The 22507-nt window shown below is 38.1% G+C and overlaps 1 protein-coding gene across 3 annotated transcripts in view; it reads right to left on the minus strand.

The window, feature by feature from the left end:
- LOC145768447 (uncharacterized) overlaps positions 1-22507 on the minus strand; it is a 32850-nt gene that overhangs the window by 3936 nt on the left and 6407 nt on the right. For 2 of the 3 annotated variants that reach the window (XM_082579940.1, XM_082579938.1), the window contains exons 9-39: positions 21677-21735; positions 21271-21387; positions 20344-20698; positions 20086-20211; positions 19558-19704; positions 18741-18866; positions 18130-18276; positions 17223-17348; positions 16620-16736; positions 16231-16377; positions 11924-12049; positions 11539-11697; positions 10740-10859; positions 10482-10619; positions 9545-9700; positions 8875-9024; positions 8519-8665; positions 8194-8340; positions 7379-7525; positions 6964-7110; positions 6603-6749; positions 5909-6055; positions 5325-5437; positions 5107-5196; positions 4494-4650; positions 3734-3849; positions 3371-3424; positions 2902-2962; positions 2658-2798; positions 2146-2286; positions 319-449 (exon numbers count right to left, since the gene is read on the minus strand). In XM_082579940.1, the coding sequence (XP_082436066.1) occupies positions 319-449; positions 2146-2286; positions 2658-2798; positions 2902-2962; positions 3371-3424; positions 3734-3849; positions 4494-4650; positions 5107-5196; positions 5325-5437; positions 5909-6055; positions 6603-6749; positions 6964-7110; positions 7379-7525; positions 8194-8340; positions 8519-8665; positions 8875-9024; positions 9545-9700; positions 10482-10619; positions 10740-10859; positions 11539-11697; positions 11924-12049; positions 16231-16377; positions 16620-16736; positions 17223-17348; positions 18130-18276; positions 18741-18866; positions 19558-19704; positions 20086-20211; positions 20344-20698; positions 21271-21387; positions 21677-21735 (4202 nt within the window). The remainder of the gene's footprint in view (positions 1-318; positions 450-2145; positions 2287-2657; positions 2799-2901; positions 2963-3370; positions 3425-3733; positions 3850-4493; positions 4651-5106; positions 5197-5324; positions 5438-5908; positions 6056-6602; positions 6750-6963; positions 7111-7378; positions 7526-8193; positions 8341-8518; positions 8666-8874; positions 9025-9544; positions 9701-10481; positions 10620-10739; positions 10860-11538; positions 11698-11923; positions 12050-16230; positions 16378-16619; positions 16737-17222; positions 17349-18129; positions 18277-18740; positions 18867-19557; positions 19705-20085; positions 20212-20343; positions 20699-21270; positions 21388-21676; positions 21736-22507) is intronic. The other variant, XM_082579939.1, reaches the window with a different exon arrangement.

A 22507-nucleotide genomic window follows, 5' to 3' on the forward strand; every position in this document is an offset into this window, starting at 1 on the left:
ACATGGTTCAACACAAACTTATAACACAGTTGCAATCATACAACTGCGACGATCTGGCAAAGCAGTTGAAAGAAAAGGTTGATTGTAGCGTCAGAGACGTTGCGTGTTTCTTAAAACAAGAAGACTAATCACGCTGTTGGCTATACGAAAATACCACACTGTGGTAGATCACATTTCAAGCTTCGTTGGCACCTGAAACCGCCAAGAAATGTTCCAAGTCGGTTCTTAACACATTGATACATTAGAATGCTGTTAAAATTGGCAATATTTCAATCGTGACGAATGCAAATTAGCACTATGCTACAGTAAAAATCAAACCTGAGTTTCGATGGGGTACGAAGACTTCATGTGGGCGAGTTGCTTTGAATTGCGCCTCTGCAACTCGGCAACCCTGTGTAAGGTATGGTCGTAATTGGGATCATCAGGTTCCTCCATGACTCGACGGAAGTCTGTTGGTGAAACATACACTGAAATGTTGTGTTTCAACGTCTTTATTAGGAAAATCAGCTCTTTCTACAGACAGCTTAACCAAATTCTGTACAAATAGAAAAAGCGGTCATATATAACAATCGTTTCGGACATTTCGGGAATGGCGATTCAAAGCAAATCTTTACACTGAACAACACCAACTGCACGTCAAGCATGAGTGAGAAAAGCCACCGTTAACGCTTTCAATTGTAAAATAATGCTTTTATTAGCGCCCATTGTGACAACATACAGTACACTGCGATCAGAGATGCATAAAAGTCTGAAATTGAACCGTAAAGTTTTGTTTGCACCATCAGGCCAATCCATCGCTGGGTTAAGAGTGCAATGTGAAGTAATGGTAAGCATAACAGTTACGTAACACATTCACTCTAAAGATGCATTCCGGTCTCACGTGCAAAACGTTAGCATCTCATCGTTCCTAGATTAGATGCATTTTCAAACACATCAGAAGACTACAGAAATTTGAAATATGTGGCATTGGGGATGAGATATCGCAAACCAAGCGATGCTCCACTGAGCAGAAGCCCACACACAAGTTGCTCCAAATAAACATGCTGCAAAATGATTTTGAAATAGATTTTCTTGACGGGGACTGTTAAACTTATCGAGTCAACAAAGGTTTTATTTTTGTCTATATCATGCCATATTTTCTCCGAAAAACCCTCAGAAAGTGCCGCAACAGTAGTAGCAAAGAGAGAAGCAAAAAGCGACCGGACGAAATCGTAGATCGGTTTTCAGATTGAAATGCACCAGATTTGTGGTTTGAAGGATTTGGCGTTAGTGCAAAATTGCTTGAAAAAGATATTAATGACATGCGGGAAGACCTACTCATGTCGGATCGATGGCGGTGAGACTGCAACTGTGAAACCTCTTGCCACAGTTCGCGTTCATTTTGAAAAGAAGAACGACGACAGTATCCTGAAACAAACGTCATGACCTAACGTCAGGTGAGAACGTTTCTGTCAGCTATAAATTCGGTGGAAATGGAAAAGCTCCGACACAAAATGTCTGAAGCAGTAGCTTTTTTGTGGCTCTCGCTGTTGTAACATGACAATGGCTGTTATTATAATGAGGATTGTGCTATACATTGTGTCTTTAAACGATCCCCTGGCGCAAATGGGAACCGGAGATCTCCAGCTCCTCTACGAGAACAACTGCTCAAAATTCTCAAACAGCAAATGTTTGAATGTTGTTTGAAGAGAATACATGGGGATATAGTCATTGAGAACAACTTTGAAAAGTTAACGCAAGCATTGCTGGAATAATTAAAAAAAGAAGTTGTTTTGTGCAAAAATAATCACGATTAAAATAAGTTAGAAACTCTTCGCGAGCTATTTAACACGGTCCTCCACGAATCCTTGGTTAGAAAATATTAATGCAAGAAAGTGAAAGTACAGAGGTAGCTTCAATTAAGAACATAAATGCCTTTTATTTGGGGGGGGGGGGGGGGGGTCAAACACAAAATTCTGTTTTCATAGTTTCAGATTGACAGTCACAGCAACCAGCAATCAACTAAATGTGCTACAAGCTAAAAAATTATCCGAAAATCCACCGTCACGTTGAGATCTTCGTTGCGCAAACGCAACTGTGTTCCTTTTAGAGCAGAAAAGCTCTGCTGAAATACTTTTCCATCAGATAAGCAATCGAAGCACATACCAAAGAGACTGGGTCGGGTGTGGAATGCGCGGTTCGACTTGACCTCATTCGATCCCATGGTGGCCCTTCTAGTCATATCATCGACATCCTCCACGCTTTTCCCGAATAATTTATCAGCGTTGTGAGATAAATCGCCAGTACCTGGTTCGCAATAAAACGCTGTAATTTTGCATTTAAACAATGTAAAATTGAGGTGAAATGGTTAATGCGTAAGCTTGAATTGTGATATAGTGTAGAGTGCACCATACTTCTTGGTCATCAAAACATCTTTTCTGTTGTCGTGGCTTCACACTGAATCCTCAGCCAGCAAACTAGTCACACTTTGACAATAATTCAACGTCTGCAGACTTTGAATAAATGCAACAGTGGCTGATTTGCGGGCTAGATTCAGCTTTAAAGTGAGTTAATTACAAATGTGCAAAAGATTGCAACCGTAAACGGAATCTAGCACTATCGCTTTTAATGCCTGATGATGTAAAATTTGGTCGAGTTGATGGTGAAAAAAAACTCACTGAAAAAATGTGAGCCATCATTGTGATCAGATTGCTGACTCAGCGTATTGCGATTAGAAAGATGACTCAGCATGCTGCTTTCCACACTGGCGCAACTTTTGCTCAGGTGAGCACTGGCTTGAAAGCTAGCAGCCGAGGAACCTTCAAATATAAAGAAAATTGTTGTTTTAGAACGCAACCATATAAAGCCGGTTAAAAGCAGCATTGTACAATGTACATATAAACACAAAGAAAGTTGTCTAACCTGCTGTAATTGTTGTGTTACTTCCAAAGCTCTCACTTTCTGAAAACCTTCCAGAAAAATCCTGAAAGCATAAGTTAGAAGAAAATGGGGAGTTGAAGCCACTGCGTGCCAATACTTAGTTGAAGCAATTAAACGCTATAATTTTTTTCAGATTGGTCCTAATGCTAAGTTTCAAACTGCTGTTTAGTTTTAAAAGGCATGTGGGATGACTTTGCTGTCGTTTGTTGCTGCTGCTGCATGCAACTGCAGCGGATGCAGTCATCAATGCGAGCGCGAGTCGATTTTTGGCAGCGTGGATACTTCGAGATAGCCTGAAGTCTACAATCGCTGAAATGCTGCGACTGCTGGCCGAAGGTACAATGCCGCAAGTAATTTTGCATGCTATGAGAATTTAGTTTTAGAGGCAGTTTCCAGGTAGACTCGCTTCACCATCAACTGGTTTGAATCGAAAATAACTACAAATACTCACCATGGAATCGTTCAAGCTATCGTTGTACCTTGGCAGTGGGCTTTTAAACAGTTCCTGAAATCAGAAAGCCGAGTTGATTTAAAATAATAGTGAAAAAATCGTCTTACAAAGGTTAGGATTTGATAAGGGCAAAAGTGTTGCTTTTTTGAAACGATTGCACATGAAAACGCCATTGATGATTGCTTGGTTGTGTAAGGGTGAAAAATGTGGTACCGGTAGTCATTTTTCTATTGCTCATTTTCTTTCAGTTTATCACGAGAATGTAATGGCTTCAATTCACTGACATAAATTAGAATTTGCATAATAAAGCTGTGCCATCGGAAAAAGACACAACTTCTATGTAACTTCCGCTTGACAACTCACCTGCGACTTGGACCTCAGCAACGGACTGTTGTATTTCGGGGTGGCATCAGAGTCATTTATCCAAATCCGAGATTTGAGCTCCATTTGTGCTTTAATTAACTCAGCTTTGCACAATTCTGCAACACACACATTAAACTAATTGCGACTGGACAATAGCGTAGCGGGTATCTTTGGTATTCCTCGAGTTCCTGGATGCTGGTTATACAGCAAAGTGCACGATCATGAGTAACATGATGTCGGCTTTTTATAATGCGCTAATCACACTGTCAATATACGGAAACTCACCATGGATGACCTAACTTTCCGGTCAAACGACTAGATTTAATACAAAAGTAGCATACTTTTTGTATTGGTGTTAAAAAAGTTTCAACAGTAACAAAATTCGTATTTCGATAAAATAAACAGAACTTCTCTGCGACATATTTACTTCAAAATTTTATAAAAAAAAGTGTTGTGATAAAAAAAAACGGCAAAAGACATACATATGTAATTATGTATGCCCTGTCTGAAATACGTTGCATTATATAATATACAACGTCTACAGGACGTAAGCTTTGAACCAAAAACTGTAAGTTAAATTGTTTTTGTCGAGGGCGCAGTGCTGCGGCGAAAACGTTTGAATTTTGTTGCTTAACCAAATTTTGCCTTATTTTGCCGTCTATCGTCTGTGATAATAATTCCAATTCTAGTTAGACCATGAAAGACATTTGTCTACAAGTATTTAGATTGTAAATTGAGCCAGTAATTAAGTGATACTAACGTAGTTCTTTTTCCTTGGATCGTATAAGTTTGCTTGTGATCTCATCCTGATGGTGGTCTCGCAGTAATTGTTGATCTGTTCTTCTTTTCTCATTGTATAAATCTTTTGCTTGTTTCATTAGCTCGTTGTGTTGCGTTGTTAAATTCGAATACTTTTCCTTGAATTCAAAAGAAAATTTCCGTGAGCAGCAGAATAATATTGGTCAGAAATGACACTCAAAAAGGAGGTGAAATAGGTTTGTTTTGTTGGACAAACACAGAAGAATCGTTAAAACATACATTATAAGATTTCACACTGTTAATTTCGGCTTTTACATAAAAGACAATGGTTTAAAGCCTCCACAACTGTGCGATGTTACTTCGAGTATACCAAGAAAAAACCTCTTCGGTTGGGGAGGCTGAATATTTTCTTAAACAAGCAATGTTCAACGTATCTCTATGAAAAACCGTGCCTAATAGTCCCATCCCGTTTCTAAATGCTACATTAAGCGATGACGTGAGTTCCCCAGTCAACAAAATCTATCATTTTTACATTGATTCGAAGTGTGCAAACGTTGAATCCATGTAAAAATGACAGATTTTGCTGTCTGGGTCACAGCAAGAATATACTTCACCTTTTCGTCAGCCAACTGCTCCATGTAAGATTTTGTCTGATCCTTCCAGCTGGTCTGAAGTTCTTCGTACTTGATAGTCAAGTCAAGGATCTGCAGCATAGCAAGGCAGAATTTCATGTCATGCAAAGTGTAGTTGCAATTATCATATCAAACAACGTTGTTTTAAAGTCGAAGAATTTTTTCAATGTTAGGATAAATTTTTGAAAGTGAAAAGAAACCTTTGCGTCCTTTTCTGCGACAATTTGTTGTTTTTCCACGGCTGACTCATCAATGGTGTTGATGGTGTTTTGAAAATCCGAAGACAACTGCTTGTGATCATCTCTCAAAGCATCTGATATCAAGAGTGAGAAATTAGAAGACTTCTGGTTTTTCAAATTAACTTAGTTTGCCCGACCCAGACAGTAAAAATCCATTATTTTACATTGATTCAACGTCTGCAGACGTTGAATCAATGTAAAAATAATGGATTTTTGCTGTTTGGGGAGTGCTTTTAAGTGAATAAACCGTGCGCGGACATTTTGACGAAAAACGTTTTGCCGAAAGACATTTTGCCGACAAGACTAATTGCCGAATTCTATAATTTCGCAAATTTGTCCAATCGGCATTTAGTCTTTTAGGCAATTAATACAAGGAACATGACTCTTCATAAAGTGCAAAATTGACCTGTTATAATTGTTTTAAAATCGTATTTAACATAGATTCTGTCAAGCCCATTGCACAGTGGCATTCAGTGGGTCATTCACTTTCACAAGGGAAGACAATCAAGGCATATTCCTTAAACCAAGTATTCGAATCCACTTACCAAGACGTTCTTGGAGCAAGGCCGTGTTAGTTTTCAATTTTGCCTTTTGCTCACGTTCCAATCGAATTTCTTGTTCCATTTTTTCGACTTTCTTAATTTTCTTTGAAAGTTCCAATTTTATAGATTTGTGCTCAGATTCCAAACGTTCTTAAATGAACAGAATAAAAGAAATTAAAACTCTGCCCGGGGTGACTCCAAACACAAGTTTTTATTTACACAATAATTTGGAGTGTAACTGCATTCAAAAGCCCGGTGGTTCGTAAACTTTCCAGGCATTTTCTTACAGCTGCCATTTTAGAGCCTAAGGTATATCCAAACAAACTTTGAATTTTGCGGAAGTGTGTTTATCTAACGAACAAAACGTTAGTGATGAAATAGCTGAACTCAGTTGTGTTGTGAAACTTCAGGCATGACATGCAAGGCTTTGCTTTGAAACAAGGAATATGAAGAAATAAAGTACAAAGAAAAAAAAACAGAAGAAAATGTATGTTTCTTTAATCAAAGTTTTCTACTACCCATGTGTCATTGGTTCCAACCTGCACAAGTAATTACTACATGTGTCAGCTGCTACATGCATTGGCACAGCATAGGGTGCCATGTAGGTTTGCATTGTTCATTTGCAACTAACTCTTGATTTTGAAGCGGTTTATGCATTCGAACCAATCAGAGTGACCAATGACCATACATCACATACCTTGTTCAATCAATAGCTTGTTATGCCTTTCATCAGTTTCTGACACTTTCGCCTCAGATGCAGTAACTTGTAACTCTAATTGTTTGTGCTTTACAGATAGCTCTTCATAGTCTTTAGATTTTGAATCCAAGTCTTTAACCGATTTGCCTGAAATAACGAATATGTTTGTTTAATCTCCAGAAAGTGCAAAATCGCCTGTTCGCGAGTTTTGCTATATAAAAAACGACAAATTGTTTAAAAATTGTATTTAACGTCGGTTCCATTGTGCACGGTGGCATGCAGTGTGCTCACTTAGGCTGCTTCCGCAAGAGAAGGCAGATTCCTCAAACCAATTATATATGTTGTATTCGAATCCACTTACCAAGACGTTCTTGAAGCAAGGCCGTGTTAGTTTTCAATTTTGCCTTTTGCTCACGTTCCAATCGAATTTCTTGTTCCATTTTTTCGACTTCCTTATTTTTCTTTGAAAGTTCCAATTTTATGGATTTGTGCTCAGATTCCAAACGTTCTTAAATGAAAATGACAACAGAAAGGAACCAATTAAAACTCTGCCACGGGTAACTCCAATACAAAAACACATTTTTTCATCATTTAAAGTGTAACAACAAGCAAGCCAAATGGCTTGTAAACGCTGCGAGCATTTTTTTTATAGCCGCATCTTCAAATTACAAGACACTGTATAAAAATTGCATGACTCAGTGACAACAAATCCTTGATTTTGAAGCGGTTTATGCATTCGAACCAATCAGAGTGACCAATGACCATACATCACATACCTTGTTCAATCAATAGCTTGTTATGCCTTTCATCAGTTTCTGACACTTTCGCCTCAGATGCAGTAAATTGTAACTCTAGTTGTTTGTGCTTTACAGATAGCTCTTCGTATTCTTCAGATTTTGAAGCCAAGTCTTTAACCGATTTGTCTGAAATCACAAATTGTGTTAATGTGTTTGTTGTGATCTGCTAAGTTCTTACAATACGAATACAGGTAACGCAGAAATAATCCAATCAAAAACATTGTATATACTCTGCTTTTCAAAATAACGGTAGAGACTGCAGCCACAGGGCAGTGCTAAAAGCAGGTATTGAACCGAGAACCCCGGGAACACTTTTACTCAGCCACATAGCTGACAGAATATCTCAGTTCCAGATAGAAAGTCTTGGCATTCTACATCGTTTCAAAGTACCTACTGTTTCAACGTTTCAAATGTAAAAGGACTTTTACAAGCGGATATTATCTGTACAATGTAAACGTGACATGTCTATGCAACGAAAATTGCCTTCTTTACATCGTCTCTGAGATTATTAGCGTCAAAACGATATATAATATAAACGACAAAAACTGCTTGTTGGACCTGCACATGCTGGAAGTATTAAGATTATCAGCATTTGGATTCTAGATAGAGATCATAAAGATGAAGCAAAAGATTTTTTTATTTCATGAGGCTACGTTGAATAAGCAATGCAATTATGAGATTGAGAAAACATCTCCCATATGTTCAATGGTATTAATCATCAACGTGCAATTCATGAACGAAAAAAAAAAATATCGAAATGCCTTTAAGAAAAACTTTTATATTAAAACAAATACCTAAATCTTCCTTCAACATCAGACACTTTTGTTCGGTTTCCATCAATTTTGTTTGAGAAACAGCTACGCTTTCTGAAATCGCCTCGTTTTCGGTGGATAGGATTTCAATTTTATCGGACTTGGTTTTCAACTGATTGGCAGAAAAATCTGTAGGAAACAGAAATTATAATTCTATGGCGGGTTTGATGAGTGTTAATAAATTACTGAATCATTATCATCGTTGCAAATTTTGTTTGGACAAAGCTACGGTGACAAAAAAATCACGAAGATTCTCACGAAGATCTTATCACGACAACGCCACAAAGATCTTATCACGACACCTCACCCAATTGACTCTGCAATGCTTCGATGTCTCCTTTCATTTCGGATATTTCGTGACGCTCAGACTGAAGTTCTGTTTTTATTCGTTCGCATTCTGTTTGCTTCGTAGTTAAATCAGTCTTGAAACCATTGGATTCAACTTCTAGTTGTCCTGCAAGGAGAGAATGGTAGATACCCGCATATGAGCCATATTTTAGTTTGATAATCGAGCGCATGAATGCAAATTGCAGCTCACAATTAGCTGCCATCAAACATACAATGTTTCTCAATTGTGAAGCAGGAAAGATTTCTTTAGCCTTTACAGTACTAAACACAAGGTTACATTGAATTACTGTATATAAGCGTTAAAAGTATTTTTACCGTATTTTTCCTTCAGTAGTAACATAGCCTGTTCTGTATCTTGCAGCTTAATTAGGTAGTCTTTGCGGTCGGCGTTCAACCGAATGACATCTGCAGATAGTGTTTCGATTTGATCCGATTCCCTGCTCGATTTGGCCACTTCAACTTCTGCTAAAACAAATATTTATTTGGAGTTGTTTTTCAAAATTTCCAATCCAAATAATAAGTAGGTGGTTAAGTCCAGAATATTCAAGTCCTTCTGAACACACAAAATTCTGTCTCTCTACTATTCACAAAATGACGTTTGGAACTACGTAGTCTCGATTGATGAACACATTTTAGTAGGCAGCATCAAACAACAATAGACTATAAGCCAAGACAAGTGTTAAAAAGCAATAAAGTTGTCTTTTAGCTGCTTGGAATCTGCACTGATGGCCGACCTAGATCGGCCTTAGTAGGGTTACAGTAGAGCGGCTAATACAACAAGATGTGAATATAAAGGCTCGGCCAGCAAAATCTGCCATTGTTGCGTTAATCCGTCAGCAATTGCTGAATCATTGTAAAACCAACGGATTTTGCAAGCCGGGGGCATAGTTGTTTAAAAGTTAAATCAAAATCGAGGAAGTTTATCGTTGATTTGTGCGCAAATCGACGTTAATCTCATTTCGGTTTCAACAGTGAAGGCAGATACTTCGAGTAGCATTCAGTTGTACGAGATTTGATTCGAGCTCAGAAGTCTTCTCATTTGTTAACTTCAGTTGCGATAAAAGCTCCAAGTTTCTCTCCTTTAAGTCGGCTATCTCAGATAAGTTGGCACTCCGAATTTTCAACTCGGCATCGGCTGCGCCTGAACGATTATTTTAGTTTTTGTTAAACTGTGTTAAGTGCTATGCTCTCAAAACATACACAACCATAAGATTGCGACAGACAACTTTAAATCAGGTAAACGAAGGATTAAAATGTACAAAGCTAAATAAACACAGCATTTAAAATTAAAGATCTGCTGCCTGGCTTTGGTCCTTAATTTTCGAAGCCAAGAAATCAACCTTCCTAGGCCAAGGAAACGACACAAATTTAACAAAATCAAGAACTTTCTGATGGTACAAGGTAAAAGTTTTTTTCTATTAATGTTAGTAAAGAAGATGTTGCTGAGGTGAAATACAGAGTCAGAGAATGAAAAGTTTCTTCACAGCAGCGACACAAGTGGTTTGGCCTAGTGGTTTGAGTGCTTGCCTCTGCGTCGGTAGATGTGGGTTTGATTTTCCACCAGGTCATACCAAAGACCTTTTAAAAATGGTACTAAACTTTACTCCTGCATGGCACTCAGCAAAAGAGTGGGTTTGGGTACTTCCCCGACGTCGTTCGCAACCACTGAGAACTCTGCTCTCGGCGTCGGGGGATGGACGATCTACCCTATGGGCTGAGCCAATTGCGTTCATACAAGGACTGCTTCAAAAAAACAAGCAGTTGATTGCAATACAAAAGCTCTCAATGTTAGATCCTGGGAAGGAGCCCAAATTGCTCCAACAAACAGCAGCGATTATTTGAAGTATCAAAGTAAGAGACTGTGTAAAATTTTAACACAAGTTCACTTTAAAAGAAAATTCGCAAAAAGGTAGTAAGCCCACTTTGCAAAATATCAATCTTGCTGCGCAGTTCTAGAGCCGAGTCACTATCGCGTGTAACACTTTCTTGCATCTGTTTGTTTTCTGACACAAGTGCAACGGAAGATTGTTTCAAGTTCGAAATAGCTTCCATCACGTCAGCTAAAAGAGAAAAAAAAAGCATGACAGCTAAAGCACAATTCCTCAGGTAACCGAAGTTGAAGTCAGTTGTCACCTCACTCACCACAGCCTTAACTCACCACACTAAGTGTTAGTTCTTACCAAGATTTTGTTGCAACTGTTCGTCCAGAATGCTGCTAGAACCTTTCACGCTGGATGTCTCACTGGATATCTGCTGCATCAGTTCTGATAGAACTCTGTCAAAGTCGGATCTCAACTGATCTAAAACCAAAATATAGTCAATTTAACGGATCCATTTGGAATTGTGCCAGTAGCAAAACATAAAGTTTGTTACTGCTTGCTACATAGTGGATATGGTAGCAACCACAGGGGTCTGCTACTATTCGGCGATTTTTTTGAAAATCCAGCGACGCCTTCTGTAAATCCAATGATTGAATATTATTCAATATTCAGACATTGAATCAATGTAAATACTGTAACTCAAAACAGTCAAAAAATTTTTGATGACAACAAAACTTTTGAATCTAATGTAAAGGCAATTACATCGTTTTAACGTCGCGTTGAAATAGTGCACAGAAGAGAACTTTTGCTGGCCAGGTATAGGTTGAACCCAATTAAAGAACCTAATTAGTCTAACAGTTCGTATTTACTATTTTTATTTGTGTTTATTTTTTATATGTTTATTTATGTTCGTATTTTTATTTATGTTTTTTTTTTTTTATTTATTCACTTGTCAGTTCGTATTTACTTTGGATTTTCAAAAAATCGCCGAATAGGGAACTCGCCGAAACGGGCCATTCCGCAAGCACAGCGTAGCAAGAGCAAGATTGAGCAAACAATTATTTTTAAAGCACAATTCTCGCCACAAAATGTTGAAGCATACCAAGACATAATCGAGAAAGTTTACAAAATTTCTCGCTCAAATATGTGCGCTTCCCACCATAATCGGCTTGCAAAGCGGTGGCCTTGTCTTTGAGTTGTTTATTTTCTTCGGTTAGTTGATTAAGACTGTCGCTCAGAGTTGAACACTGAGCTTGGGTGGTCGCCTTTTCTTCATCGTGATGCAACGTTGCAGCTTCCACCTTGAGCACAGCATCGTCTGTGACAAACAAAAGTTATCAACTTTAATCTTAACTGAAAGCGTAACAAAGGCAATTTTATAGATCCAAAGTTATAAAATAGCATGAGAGTTCAGCCGACGTAAAGTCAAAAAGATTGATTAATTTTTCACTGAAATAATTTACGCAACTCCATCTTGGATATATTACGAACATATTACTGTACTTATGGTTCTAAAAATAAGGCAAAGAGAAATGCTTAATCACCTCGTTCATACTTCAAACTAGCAGCTTCCGCCTGCTGTTCTTGCAGATTACCTTCCAATACTTTGATTTGAACCGACAAATCATTGCCTTTTTGCAGTAAATCTTCTTTTTCAACGTTTGCTGATGCTGAAAAATGTCGATATGATATTGTCAATATTGACCAATGGCTACCCACTACCCAGACACCAAAACCCGTCATGTTCACATTACAACAGTTTTACAAAATCCTTCATTCAACGTTTGTAGACGTTGAATCAATGTAAAAATGATAGATTTTGCTGTCTGGGTAGTTCCTCATAGTCAAGTAGCCTTGTTCGTCGTTTTTAACTTTTTACAAAGTTAACCCATTAGTGCCCGCGCGTCCCTACAAGGACGTGAAAATTGGGTATTTTAGATTCTGAATTGCTTTCTTCAGATTGCTGATAATAACGTTTTTTTTTTGGCTGAAGTTAGAATAACATTATAGCTATTGAAGCAGCGCAAGAGTATTTTCTTAAACAAATTTTAGTTTTCACTCTGCAACGTTCAAGGTAGACCTTTTGTGAGATATGGAGCCAGCACATGGTACACAAACTGTGACCTACAAATCGAGGTATGTAACATTGTGTTTTTATCAACTGTGTGTTTTGATAAATCTATAAATATGTTTAGCTACGTGCCCAAAGCGAAATATATTATTTTTTTCTTATACTTTTTTCTGAATATAAGTTAGAAGTTAGGTGAGTCCTTGTAGGGACGCTTGGGCACTCGCCCGGACGCGAGATGTTTTTTCTCACAAACTTTTTGTTACTTCGCATAGAGTTTGTGGCTATAGCGTGTGAATGTAAACGTTTTTTTCGTTGACGTGTTTGGTTCAGTGGTTTTGTTTTTGCCTTATATTCGTGAGGACACCGGTTCGACGCCCATCGAAGTCAATTTTTTTTTACATTATTTTTTTGCGGTGCACAAAAGCTTTTCAAAAATGTAGGGTTAGGGTTAATTCTTAATCAATTCGTAAAAACTTACTTTTAGACTAGTGACCACAATCAATTTCTTTTCTCAACTTTTTTAAACTAACTTAGGTGTGTCTCCAGGCTACGTTTTTTTCAAGTTCAATGTTTAGATTTGGACCTGGAGGGCGAAAATCGGTAAAAACAGTTACGCGCGCCGCGCGGTAACCAGTAATGGCTACACTTACAGAAATATGCAGATGAGACAAAAAGTTCGTGGAAAAAAATTAATGCTATAGAAATTCGTACGTTTTCATGTTTGGTGCAAAAACGAACGTTATTTGTAACTCGCTGATATTTAATTTTCAAAACCATGCCTTTTAGTTGGGGTAGGCCTAATAGGTTAGGTCATCATTTTCGTGTGCAGACGGTGGTGCTTCAGAATCTATTCTGGGCGCTTTCACTATTATTGCACTGTAAATTGAGGTCTTGCTGTAAATGTTCATGTATCTTTAATTTATCTTTTGTACTCTTTATAGGAAAATTCATTTCACTGTTCAAGAAATTTTGGGAATTTTAGAAGAGGATCCACCCAAGGAGCCCACAGACATTGTAATTTTTCCTCCTGATGAATCCGGCAACGTGAGCGATGAGGACAGTGCAAATGAAGATGAGGGTGTCAAAAACGCTAACAATGTTGGAAAAGGAATCCTGAACCAGAAAGGCGAATTAGTGATTCATCACAATGAAGACACTCAGGACATGGATCTTGTTGAAGATAAGGAGAGGCCTACATTTGATAACGATGAGACAGAGTCGCTACCGGGACCATCTAAAGTCAACCCATTGCCTTGGAACCCAAGAAGAAATGTAAAGAAAGTAGGCCTACTGGCAGCACAAGAAATTGGGTCAACGCCCGTTGCGTTAAATGACCTGGAAGAAGAACTACCGTATCGTACAACAAACCTGCCAAGAGAAAGTTTGCAGAATCACCCAAATTAACTGGAAAAGTAACACTTGTAACTAAAACAAGAAAGGGCCGTCCACAAAAAATTGTGTTTCCTGGCTCATCAATCTCATCATCAAGTGAAGAAGAGTTAACAGAAGAAAAGATACCACTTGTACGCGTCAGAAACATAGATAGGATCCAGTCTACCGCCCAAAATCAACTAGGGAAAAACATTCCTCCTTTTCCTGAAGCTGAGAAATTCAACCATGATAAGTTACCCATTGATCCTGATAATGTGAAAACGCCGTATGATGTTATGAAACTCTTCATCTCTGATGATTTTGTGAACAAAGTAGTGAAAGAGACCAAGAGGTATGCAGCGCAACAAAACAAATTGGCCTTCCAGTCAAAGGTGGATAATTCTTTAATAAGAGCAAGTCATGCAATAATGTTTATGACAGGATACATCACCCCTTCCACACGCAGGATGTATTGGGAGAGGAGAGATGATACAAACAATGTGATGGCAAGAAGAGCCATGTCAAGGAATCTGTTTGATGAGGTAATGCGCTATACCCATTTCGCCAACTCAAACCACCCGAAAGACGACCCATTTTGGAAAGTTGCCCTTCTTTTTGAGACTTTGAATGAGACAGCAGCCAAATTTGTTGAAAAAACTGAGTACGTAGCTGTAGACGAATCAATGATCCGTTATTTTGGCCCCCACCCTCCGAAGCAATTTATAAAGAGCAAGCCAACAAGATTCGGGTTTAAAATTTGGTCTATGTGCACTCCCTCTGGAGAGCTAATCCACTGTCTCCCTACGCTAGAGCAAAAACAAACATCTTCAAGTATGGATTGAGTCAGGGGCCTGACGTTGTTTATGGCCTTGTGGAAAGTGCTCGACTGATTCCTGGATCGAAGGTTGTGTGCGACAATCTTTTCAGGAGCCTGGATTTGATAGATCATTTGTCTAAGAAAGGGATACGTGTTTTGGGGACAATGAGGCAAAATCGAATGAACAATCTATCTTTACCGTCAAAAAAAGAGACCAATAATATGAAGAGGGGAGATATGAAGCAACTGTACCTTGGAGATGATCAAACCATTGTTGTGTGGAAAGATTCTGGACCAGTATACGTTGCATCTAACTTTGTGGACAAGGAACCTTTGGGAAAATGTGCTAGGTGAGTAAAAAACATCTAACAAAGGCGGTGGAGTTATTTCGTTGTAATATAGAACAGTGGGATTGCTGGCTGGTAGAATATATGACACATGTTATTATTCAGCAGTGGCACGTTTACTTAACTTGAAGCTGACTCAAACTGCTGGTTTGTGCGACCGCAAGGCAACACACCAGTAAGAACCTGATGGTAGTATGCATATTTCTTTATCGTATGGCCCCTTGGCCTGATGGGTTTCCTTAGATCGTGGGTATGGAGCCCCAAAACGGTACTGTCTTTCAGTTATAGTCGGTAATCATTTTACCAAATTTTAGATACTCTCGTGATGCAAAAAAGAAACTGGACGTGGATCAGCCTTACTTGCTCAAGGTCTACAATAACAACATGGGAGGTGTGGATCTGTTGGACAATCTCAGTTCCTGTTATTCCATCCGCTCAAGAAACTGCAAATGGTACTGGGGTGTGTACAATTGGTTTCTAAATGTCAGTATGGTGCAAGCTTGGAGGTTTTATAGAAAAATTGGAGCAATCACAGAAGAGAGAGATATGAAAAAGATTAGCCTCCTTGACTTTATCCGATCATGTGCAGAAATGACAATTATGATCCATGGGAACAATACATTTTCTCTCTTACCATCGACACATGCCCTTGCCAACGGCGAAGAGATCAGAAGGGATCAGGGCAATCACCTGATCATCAAGACGGACAAAAAAGGTGTCTGCAAACACTGTCACAAACGTACGTCATGCTGATGCCGTCGGTGTGATGTTGGACTGCACCCAGATTGCTTCGAAATGTATCATGAGTGAAAGAAATTTGTAATATTATTTGTTTAGATCCAGTTTCGTTTGTTCGTTTCTTAATAAATCTAATGGAAAAGCGATGTATTTTTATTAGAAATTAGTTTTTAACGCATCTTAGAGCAGTAGGCCTACTGTTGCTTTTTACGACTTCAAAAATATCCATTACCGGAAAATGCTAATTTCTTTTATTTTACATCAAGCCTTCGTACGAGTGCCCAAGCGTCCATACAGGGACGTACCATTTTCTGCATTCCTGATACAGATATCAGATTTTTTTTTTTTGAATATTCATATTCAACCTATAAGGACCTTACAAAAAAAATTTTGTAAAAATATTCCAACTAGAACGATGACCGGGCACTAATGGGTTAAGGATGAATCTCGACTCAGTCTAATTCAAATTTCAAATTCAAAAATTCAAATTTAATTTCAAACCGGCACCTATTCTGCATTCCAATGCACTGCATTGTTCCTTCAAAGCTTCTGTTTCTTTCCGGTGCGTTTTTAATTGGGTTTCCAAACTTTCTATGACGTCATTTCCTTGCTTCTGTTCTTCCTTTGCTTGCAATAGCTCTTTATCAAACTTGTCTGCAAACAAAATGCATTTAAAAGGTTTGTAATAAGCAGTTCGTCCAAAACAAAGATGCATATTTAGGAATGCTTAACTTTGAAGAACTGCAGCAAAATATTTACTAACTGTGGCGCAGTAGCCTTCAGCAAGAATGAACCTTTTGGTGTGATTTCAACGTCTGCTGACGTGAAAATCAACGCAGACAGGACTGATTTCGCCAATTAAGCATGACCTCAAAGCATTGTCAATACGACCTGACCTTGCTGAGTGTCCAGTGCACTGCGCAACTGACCGAGTGTTTCCGCAGACTTCTTTGCTTCTGCGTCTATGTTGGCTATTTTCACTATCTTTGCGTTGATGTCTTCTCGAAGCGAGTCTACAAATTATTTAAATATTACACGAACAGCATAAATGGCGAAGGAATTGTCTCAGATTTGCACCCACTTGATGACTCGTGCAGTGCGAAAGAACGATTGTGCTACGAAAGAGTGGTAAGAGCAAGATTGAATCATGTGATTTTTAGATATTGGCAGAAGAAAACCAGAGTTTAGTTCGAATGAAAGGGCATGATCTGCGGAAGGGAATGACTTGGGAATAAAGGAAACAGTCTCTCTGCAACAGGGAGGACGCTGTGGAGGAGCGCGGGTGGATAATTAATTTCTTTAGGTAGAATAAAACTGCATCCAATAAAATTTCAAAAAATGTACATTTAAATTGAAATTTTAAATCAAGAATGTTATGTTATTAGTGACCACTTTAAACTTAATTTTAAGTAAACAATGATTACCCCAATACCCCATCCATGCCCCAACACTAAACCAATAAAATTTAACTAAGCACGTGTAATAACAGACAATCCTACCTCGCTCCGCTTCAACGATGGACAAAATTTTACGGAGACCTTTTTCGGTCAGTTCAGAAGTCTTTAAATTTTGAAGGAGATTTCCGTTTTCGTTTTGCAAGTCCGCCATTTCTTTCCTGGTTTTCACTGCAGATAATTAACAAGGTGAATATAGAACGCAACGCTGGAGTTTGTCAGTGCACGGTTTTAAATCTTTTATACCCCGTATTTATGCAAAAATTGGAGAAGCAAAAAGAGCAGCGAAGAACATGACATGTGGAAGAAAATGACAGCCAACCTTTGGATCGGAGACGGCACGTGATGATGATTCCCCGTATTGCGAGGGTTGGAGGTAATTTTAAAACTATGAGCTAAATTATACCACTGCATATTCGAGAGACCGATAGCGCCTTGTCAACCAGATTTTCAGCAATAAAAATACCAACGCAGCTACACTTTCACAAACTCTCTATCAGATGTATGATAACAAAATTAATACAATTATTATATCTAAGATTTAAGAAAATAATTCACATAAAAGTATTCTACCGATGAAGTTTCATTTATGCCATACGTCAATTGATCAAATTTAGGACGCAAACAATGAAAAAGTCTAAAGACAGTATTCTAGTGTCAACGCAAATTCAATATCAGTACAAATGCGGTGTATATTTAAAACTGTTCACAAAGACAAACTATTTATAAAATTATTGCTTTTCATAAAAAGCTTAGAAATCATCCTCTGTATTCTTTGTTTAGTTGAATGGTTGAAAAGGAAATCAACTTTCAGTGAAGCTCAAAATAAAACAATGAAATGTTTATCTACATGGATTGTTAGAATCTTTATTGTCGGACTGAGAAATCCTCATTGAAAGCTTGATCCTGTCTAATTACTAATAAATCAGAAACATTAACAGTTGCGGCGTACCAATTTGTGTCTTTAAAACTTCACTTTCATTTTCAAGTTCCTTTATTTTCTTCTGGCCTGTTGTTAATTTCAGCTCAATCTGTTCCTTCGCGAGTTCTTGCTGTTTCAATTCTCCAGTCGCACTCGAGAGTTTCTCTTCTAAATCATCTACAAACCAATGCGTTGATGCTTTGTTAGACTTTGTTACTTTAATGTCACTTGAATACACAAAAAGCCAACACGGTTGTATTCTTGTACCCTTATTAGAGATAAAGTCAAAATGACATAAGTTGTGCAGTAAATTATGTAATATAGCTTAATTATTATCGCTTTAAAACTGCTAATGTGGATAGCAACTATAAGTTTTTTCAATTGTCTATCATATTTGCGATTTGACAGTATTGCAACCAGTCCCCCTTAACCAAGGTAGACACTGTGAAGGAGCGCGGGTGAGGACTGATTTTGTTTAGGTGAAAAAAAAATGCAACCAATCAAATTTCAGAAAATAAACTTTTTGTATTAAAATTTTGAGTCAAAAATGTTATGAGTGACCACTTTATATAGTTGACAATGATTGCCTCAGCCCTAAAGCAACAAAATTCAACTAAGCACACATGAGATAACAATTCTACCTCGTTCCGCTTCAACTACGGACAAAATTTCACGGAGATCTTTTTCGTTCAGTTCAGAAGCCTTTAACTTTCGAAGGAGATTCCCGTTTTCGTTTTGCAAGTCCGTCATTTCTTTCCTGGTTTTCACTGCAGATAATTGACAGAGTGAATAGAACGCAACGCTGGAGTTTGTCAGCACACGGTTCCACATATTGCGAGGGTTGGACGCAATTTTAAAACTCCGATCCAAATTATACGACTGCTTATTCGTGAGACCGATAGCGCCTTGTCAACCAGACTTTCACCAATAAGAATATTAAAGTAGCTTAACTTTCACAAACTCTTTATGAGATGTATGATGACCAAAATTAACATTGTCAAATCTAAGTTTTACGAAAATAATTCACATAAAAGTATTCTACCGACAAAGTTTCATTTATTCCATACGTCTAACATACCGTACGTCTCTATACCGTCTCTATATCTTGCGTCTCTATACGTCTAACGATCTAGATACAAACAATGGAAAAGTCTAAAGACAGTATCCTAATGTCAACGCAAATGCAATATCAGTACAAATGCGGAGTATATTTAAAACTGTTCACAAAGACAAAACTCCACTGAGTATTTGCTATTTATAAAAAGCTTAGAAATCATCCTCTGTATTCTTTGTTTAGTTGAAGAGGAAATCAAATTTCAGTGAAGCTCAAAATAAAACAATGAAATGTTTATCTACACGGATCGTAAGAATCTTTATCGTCGGACTGAGAAATCCTCATTGAAAGCTTGATCCTGTCTAATAACTAATAAATCAGAAACATCAACAGTTACGGCGTACCAATTTGTGTCTTTAAAACTTCACTTTCATTTTCAAGTTCCTTCATTTTCTTCTGGCTTGTTGTTAATTCCAGTTCAATCTGTTCCTTCGCGAGTTCTTGCTGTTTCAATTCTCCAGTCGTTCTCGAGAGTTTCTCTTCCAAATCATCTACAAACCAATGCGTTGATGCTTTGTTAGCGTTAAAGTAACAAATTCTAACTGACACAAAGTCAAACGTTGTGCAGTGTATTGTATGATAAAGCCAATAGCATAGTACTGTATAGCTTGTTTATTTATCATCTCTCCACAACTCCCAAGGTGGATAGTAATTATAGTTTTTTTTTAACTGTGTCTCATATGCAACGTTGTACCCACTGCTCAACCGAAACACCACCAATCAAAACGTACCAGAAACGCATGGAGGGAAGTCGAACTATAATATCAAGGTCTTAAGCAAAAATCGGCTTGCCACCATCACTTCAGCAACTTAGCGCTGTATGAAGTAATGTAACACGATCCGATATTTTATTATCGTTGAAGCTGTGAAACCTTTCCGGGTGTTTAAGATGCTGTTTTCATCTTGTAGATGGGCCAGTGTTGATGCTGCAACGTCAAGCTTGGAACTGAAGCCTGCTATTTCTGACGCCACTTGGCTCAACTCTGACTTGTGAGATTCTGAAAGAAAAACGTAGGAATTTTATCAAACTATCATTCAAAAGTCAATCTGTTTCACACGAAAGTACCAAGACAGCAAAATGACCGATTTACAAACTCAAAATACAAATACAAACTCAATCTCAACATTACCTAGTTGCTCCAAGAGAAATTGAATTTTCTTTTCTTTAGTTGCCAGTTCTTGAAGTGACTTGTCTAGTTTGTTCATAACCTCTGATTTTTGTGACTCGAGGCTTTCATTCAATTTCTGGAGCATCGACAACTCATCATTGATCTTTTTACGTTTCTCAACGTTGGATTTTAGTTTTTCCGTCAATTCCGAGTTTTCTTTTTGCACAAGAGAACACTGTTTCGCTTGCTTTTCAAGCTTGCTTATTTTCCTTTCAGCAATTTCAAGGTCTTTCTGGCTGTTGGCCGTTTTCTGTTTCTCTTCCAGTAGACCTTGATTCAGTTGCTTCACATCTCGTCGAAAGGATTCCAGACTTTTCTGTAAGCATAGTTCCTAATATTTTACACACGTACTTGAACACCTAGGACTGCTTCCCAGACAGCAAATCAATCTTTTTTTTTCATTGATTTAACGCCAACACGATTCAACGTCAAAACGTTAAATCAATGTAAAAAACGACTGATTTGCTGTCTGAGAAGTAGTCCTAGGTGTTTCAGTTAGTGTGTAATGTCTGTATACGCAGAATCAATGTAAAAACAATGGATTTGCTGTCTGGGTTTGCGAAAAATGCTGCGCATAATTTTTCTGCAGTGGCAAGTTATTCAGGATTTAAACAAATTCTAAAACGACTTCATAGTAAGTCGACCTATGGAGCAAAATCACAGGCCAGGGACTAACAAGACCCACAATCAAAGTCGTTGCTCACATAAATGTAACAAAGAAAAAAAATGGGACCACTTCATTACATCATTGTTCTCATAAATGAAAATTGCTGCAAAGTTTAACACATTTTCGTTTAACATTTCGCTATGCAAAGCACGTAAGCCAACGTAGGCACATCACAACAATTAGAAAGAAATTTGAAACCAAAATACAAGTTTCATCCATACTTTATTTTTGTGAAAGTCTTCTACCAAGCGTTTGTACTGGACTTGCAGTGCTCGAGAACTTGTGGGACTGGTCCATGTAGACTTGAGGTCGTAAACTTCGTCGCTTAATTCCCTCACCTGCATTATACATCATTCACCCTTCATTTATTTCGTTGCAAGCCGTATCAATGTCAAACACTGCTGTAATTGACTTATATGAAATAAGTGACAAAATTTTAACTGTTTGTACACTCCATTTAATTCAATCAACCTCAATAAAAAGAACAAAAATAAAACCCAGTAAGTCCCATAAAAGAAAATTTATTAACATCAGTTCACAAATGTTTTAATCTTGCAAGTGAAACAATTGTTTATAAAAATATATATAATCTACACAAGAACATCACACAAACACGTACGGTAATACCTTAAACTCAGTTACCACCGACATCGATTCCCCTTGAACTTGATTGACATGGGTGGGGGCTGAAAATACAGTTTTGTATCTTTCAATTGTTGTCTGGCTCACATCATAGTGAGTTGGTTCAATTTGGTTGTTATTTTTAGAAATTGCTGCTAATGCTGTGCTTGATTTTACGATCGACTTAACTCTTTATGCTGTTAAAGCACGTTACTTTCAATACTGTACTTTGATTGCTTACGCTGCAAGCCGAGCTGCATAACTGCACAGCCATAGGCGTCGAAATAGGGTGGGCAGGGTGGGCGACGCCCACCCTGCCGTGAAACGAAGGTGGGCAAAATATGTTTCGCCCACCCTGTTTTCATGCCACTTATGAAGTGTTCGTTACAATTATTTTCGTTTTTCTTAAACGCTGGACTATCCAACCAACTGCAGCGCAACTTCTTGTTTTACGCTATGTCTCTCGCTAGGTATCCGACAGAACAAAGCAATTCCGTAACAACGCTGCGTGGAAAAACGGCGATACGCACTGCATTGTTGTTGCTACAGCAACTGCCACAGTTGGCAATTCCTGGTGAGAGAAAGCCACGTTTGATCTTTTCTCCAAATTTGCGTCGGCAATTTGATCTTTTCTCCGAATGGTCTCACCTTCGTTACGTCACAATCAAACTTCAGTTCCCGGTCAGCGTAAGGGAATGTGAATATGACATCATAATGAACATGACAATAAAATAACCGACACAAACTAAAGACGTACTAAAAACAATCGCTTTTACAAATGCGGCAAATCCGAAGGCGCCACTTTAAAGATAACAGGTCACGAGTCACGCGCTTTTT

Source organism: Aplidium turbinatum, chromosome 4 (assembly GCF_918807975.1).
Source record: "Aplidium turbinatum chromosome 4, kaAplTurb1.1, whole genome shotgun sequence".
Classification (NCBI taxonomy): Eukaryota; Metazoa; Chordata; class Ascidiacea; order Aplousobranchia; family Polyclinidae; genus Aplidium; species Aplidium turbinatum.